General features: G+C 43.7%; 1 protein-coding gene across 1 annotated transcript in view; it reads right to left on the reverse strand.

Annotated features, from left to right (window-relative positions):
• Positions 1-1,487: 1,487 nt before the first annotated feature.
• znf414 (zinc finger protein 414) overlaps positions 1,488-5,358 on the reverse strand; it is a 5,613-nt gene continuing 1,742 nt past the window's right edge. Inside the window, exon 5 of the mRNA XM_047042381.1 lies at positions 1,488-1,590. Coding sequence (XP_046898337.1) covers positions 1,488-1,590 — 103 coding nt within the window. The remainder of the gene's footprint in view (positions 1,591-5,358) is intronic.

The raw sequence follows: 5,358 nt of genomic DNA on the forward strand, positions 1-5,358 counted from the left end.
CAGCCACATGATGATGAAATGCCGTAAACAGAGGAGGGGGTAAAATAGGTCACACATATCCAGCTTCTGGCTTCATTCTCCCACATGTCATCACCTAAGAGGGAAAATGAAGAAGAATTGCCCTAACTAGACACATGCCTCAGGAGTGGATTGTCTCTGAGAATATTCTGGCAACGTTCTATTTTCAAACCATAACGCACGATGCCTTCATAGCATTGTTTCCTTGGCTTGATGTGTAAACACAACGCTCAGAAGATGTCTCATTCCGCATGTGTCCATGCTCATGTCTGTGTCTGTGTGTGCATGTGCGTGTCTACAGTTGGGTGGAAGCAATTTTGTGTTACACATTTCGTTCTGTATCTTCGCAGTATGATTCATAAGACCAGAATTTCGTAGAGCGGCTTTGTTTATTGGCTCTTCAGTACACCACTAGCTCTCTCTCACACACACACACACACACACAAACACATCTATACAGCTACTCTGTATATACAAATCTGAAAATGCTATCCGCTGTCTGTGACTCAGGTTTCACCCGATGCACACAGTACAACTTGCAGTCAATGTGGAGGCAGGTGTTTATTCACACCCATACACACAATGCAACGACAAAATCAGGCAATTTATATGAACATTTGGCAATCTACACTGTGGGGCATCAAGACGAAACCTTCCCTAAAAGCAGAGATCACTCCCTTGGATGGTTGGTGTTCCGTTTAGGCCCCTCTAGCCCTGGACCTGTTTACATTCAAATGATAGTTTAGGCAAACCTCATCTTCCTCCTTCTGTACCCCTGTCCCACACTCCTCCAACTTCAATTTGCGCTCTCATTTCAGAACAAGAAAGAATTGTGTGCAGGCCTCCCAGTCCTGCCCTTGGGCTTGTTATCCCAAGCCAGACTCAAAACCTTCAATGATGTCCTCTCGTCTTCCTCCTCCTCCTCCTTTTGACCTACTCTCCCGCTATCCAACTCTCCCGTTGTCTATCTCATGTCTCCTTCTGTCCTCTCCTGTTCTTTTCTTGTGTCTTCTCTTATATTCTGTTTTATAGCATTCAATTCTATTCTGCTCTCCCAATGCCCTCCTCGTCCTATGTGAATTATCCTTTACCTTTATCAGTTCAACATCGCAGCACCACTACGTAGACTGGGCCTGACGGAAGGTCTAAGTGAGGGAGGGGGGAAAAGTGGAAACAAATGAGAGGAACCTGAAAGAACAAGAACATCAAAATGGTCCCTAATTATTACAAGACTCTACTGTTTCTTGACTTTAAGGAAGATTGGGTCGAGTGAGAGGACTGTCAGTTTCAAAATAGGAGAAGAAAAATTGTGACACTCCCACTTAGCAACAGAACCTAGCCAGGGTGTGCAGCAAGCAACACAGAACAGGTAACAGCGCCAGCCTGGTAGTCATTGCCAGCATCACCACCATCACCACTTTAACCCACCTGGGGAAGCCTGTTGATACTGACACCTGCCAGAGTAGCTGTTAGATCCGTCTCTGAGTGAGGCCGGAAGGGAGACGACTGGCAGCTCTCAGCCCATTAGTCTGTGCAGCTCCTGGAGGGTGATGTATGGCCGGCCGCACCAGTCTGGAAGACATAGAAGGGACAGGTGCCAGAAGTAGGGTTTCACTGCCCCGGGAGTCTCCCTCTTTTCACTGGGCATGAACTACAGAGGAAATCTACCCTTCAGTACGCTTACACCTATTACCAACCCTCTTTTTCTGACTCTCTCTCTCTCTCTTTCTCTCTCTCGCTCTGTCTCTCCTTTCTGTCATTCTCTCTTTCTCTCTCTCTTTCGCTTTCATGCTCTCTCTTTCTCTCTCGCTCTCACACTTTTTCTCTCTCCCTATCTCCTTCCTCCTGCTCCTGCTTCCTCTCCCCCCCCCCCTATCTCTCTCTGGTGGAGGCTGATAAAGGGAGATGTTACATTACTGTGGGTCTGCAGAGAGAGAATAGGTTCACTGGGGTCTGGCTAAGCCGGTAGTATCTGGGTCACCTCCCATGCCCCAGCCACACAAAGACACACACACAAACGAGAGAAACACACTTTTGTCAGTCACACTTAAGTGCACTTTAATGATAGTTGGATAGTGAGGATCGCAGACCTCCCCTGTGCTTGTGTGGTCCTCACCATTTCCTCCCCTGCTGGTTCAGTTTGTTTCCTTTCCCTCCCTCCCTTCCCATATAATTTCTCCTCTTATAATTGGTAACATTCAATGAGAACAATCAATTTCTAGTTATTTTGGCTAATTTCTCATTATCTAACAAACTCAATGTTTGCTGGGCTGGGTTTTCATGTGCGTGAGAATCATTTCAAATAATGAAAGGAGAAAGGTAACTGAGGAGAGGAGCGAGAGGCAGCAATGATGTCCCTGTGTGTCAGATGGTGTACGGTACAGAGCAGGGAAACAGGTGGCAACGTTGGTCAGAGTCTCCTCTCCCTACTCTAACTCTGATAGCATGTCATCTGGATGGCAGGCTCGAGGTGGGAGAGCACAGCAATAGTTCCCCAGGTTTCATTATAAGACACACGTTGCCTAAGTTAGCTTTTTGACCAGCAAGAGCCTTTTTCTGCTTTGACAGTAGGGAACAATTTATGTGTAATCCAGTCAACTCCTTCCATGTCTCAAATTGTGCTTGTTTTGCAAGGATCTATGTTTAGGGGACATGGACCATACTGTACCCTCTGTGTCCTTTTTATTCTGATTCACTTTAATTGCATAAGGTGTACTGGCCTGGATTTGTCAGCCCATGGTTTTTCGGCTAAAAGTAAAAGGCTGTATGTTTTCTGTTTAGGCTTACACACTGAGAACGCAGTTTTCTGGCTGTTCTTGTCTAAGGCAGCTGTCTCATGGGTAACGCCATGGACATTTGATATCTTGGGTCCCATAAGGTGCTTAAGTTTAACCTAGATACCACAAAGTTTGTTACGGTTAGTCACAAGCTATGGTTGTGGAGAGGAGTGACGCATTCATGCAGTGCTCTTCCTCCTCTCAAAAGGCCTCTTCATCATTCATTTCTTACACAATTTATTTCCAAAACCACATTTTCAGATAAAAGCCTTCAATCAGTCATTCAAGCATATTTCTTTTTTAGAGCACTATGTCAGCAGTCTGCTACTTCAATTTTCATCACAATTGTTTGCGTAAATGTAAAGGTCACACGAGAGATTACTGCAGTCATGTCTGATGTGGGTCTACCTTGGTTCAGCACATGAATCTTTTCTGTTACAAAATTCGGAACGAACAACAAGAGCGATGCTCTGGACGGGTCGCTGATGGGAGACAGTGATTATCCATTATTGACCTTGCTCTTTACACCTTACCGTACAACAAGAAAATAGTGAATGTGCTGGTGGGACGGAAAATAATTAGCTAATTATAACAGCAGTAAAACAACACAAATAGGTAATATGTTATTTAGCCACATTCCATTCTAAATTAGATCCAAAAATAAATGCGAATGGGTCGTAATCACATGACCTTCCCTTACCTCTAGAAATACATTACCAAGTCAGTGTTTTATTAGTTCACACATTATCCTCTCTACATTATTGATATTCCTCAAACAGTCAGAGACACAGACAGAGGGAGATAGCTAATGAATAAAGAGAGAGTCTGTGTGTATATGTGTGGCTGGTGCTCTTTGGTGCTCTCTGCACAGAGGCTGTTAAAGTCAAATCCCAGCTGTCCTCTCGTGAACTTGGCCGCCTAATGCATTTTGAGTGTTTTTCCATATATTTACATCCTGGTGGGTTGTCAGGAGAGAAGAGAGGAAAAGAAGAATGTGGGTGGGTGGGGAGGAGAATAGAGGAGAAGGTGGGTGGGTGGGGAGGAGAGGACAGTTGGGTCTAGTTAATGAGAACCTCACCCTCACCTTGGTTGCATGGGAGAACAACTCATCATACATTATTAGAGCATGATTTCTAGTTGGCCTTATCTCAAGTGACAGACTGGACCGCAATCTGACATTTGTCAGGCGTTCTGAGATAAAACAAAACTGATCAAATACATTTAATATTGGCCTAATCCACTCTGGTTTTGCTAAAAGCAGAGAATGACATGCTGATTAGCATATCAAGCCAGTGACCAGCACTCCTATTCTATATGCCAGCGTGTGGTCTCCCCTGTATTACCTTTTGATCTGGGTAATTATGATAGCAGCATATCTGTGCTGTCTCTCTGAAGCTGAATAACAATTATGTGCCCAGTGCATGAGGTGAGATTCAAAAAGCTCCAGAATTGAACAGAATGAAAAACATATTTGAAAACTAATTACATTGTTCATCGCAAATGAGTTGCCACATTTTCTAATGCAGAAGCATATTGAGGAAATATAATTATAGTTTAAGAGCAAGTCTTGCCTTAGGGTCATACAATGACAGTCTAACAATTTGGGGGAATGTCATTAAAAATGTAGTTATAAAATTCACAATTAAGACAAAAGCTGAGGTCTCTGTTGAAAGATGTCAGACAAATGGGTTTCAGATGTTACATTGTGGCCCATTTTGTTCAAATAACTAAAAAAGAGGCCCATTTTATTCATCATTCATGTACACTGTCTCCTTTGTAACATACCATGACAGTTTTTCATCAAGAGACACTCAAACCATTCTCTGCTAGACATACCTGGCATACTGGCTTTCCTGGTACAGTTACTTTCTAATACAAAAACTGAAATAGTGACGTTATTTAAAGTGCACAATTTGTGAGTTCCATGAAACCCACGTAGTTAATTAGCATTCTATTAAGATTTTCATGCTCTTTGTTGTCTTTGCTTTTTTGTGAGATTGGATTGCCGGAACGCAGAGAAAAAATAAGAAACAGTGACAGATGGAGGGCAAAAAGTCGGGGGAAAAATAAAAAATTATTCGAATGCGTGTTATGATTGCCTGGTACATGGCTCGGGTCAGTGAACCTATCGTCTGGTTCATTGCTTCCTATCCTACCATCTTGTTGGTGTGTGAGTCTGAGAGGCTAACTTTTGGCCTGAACCGCAGCGTGTGGAGAGACATTAACGGCACCTCAATGTGACCTCTCCCCCACACCTTTCCTCTGAAAGCTGCCTGGCTAACAGGAGGCCCGCACAGTTTGAGGCCGGGACGTTAATAGAATCACGGCAAAATAATACTACATCCTCCCACTCTGCTTGGGTCCTCGCAAGGTCAAACTGAGAGAACTTTACTTTCGAGAGTTCTTGTTGTTGATGTTGTGTGAACTTCCGATGAGAGGGAGGCAGCCAAGGCACAGGATAAAGCATGACACACCAGTTGTGTAGTTGAACTGCACTTTACATCTTGTGAATAAAACTGATGGATCGTTGAGTAAATGCCAGTAGACTTACAGCATATGATTG

The sequence above is a fragment of the Hypomesus transpacificus genome, chromosome 19 (assembly GCF_021917145.1).
Source record: "Hypomesus transpacificus isolate Combined female chromosome 19, fHypTra1, whole genome shotgun sequence".
Lineage (NCBI taxonomy): Eukaryota > Metazoa > Chordata > Actinopteri > Osmeriformes > Osmeridae > Hypomesus > Hypomesus transpacificus.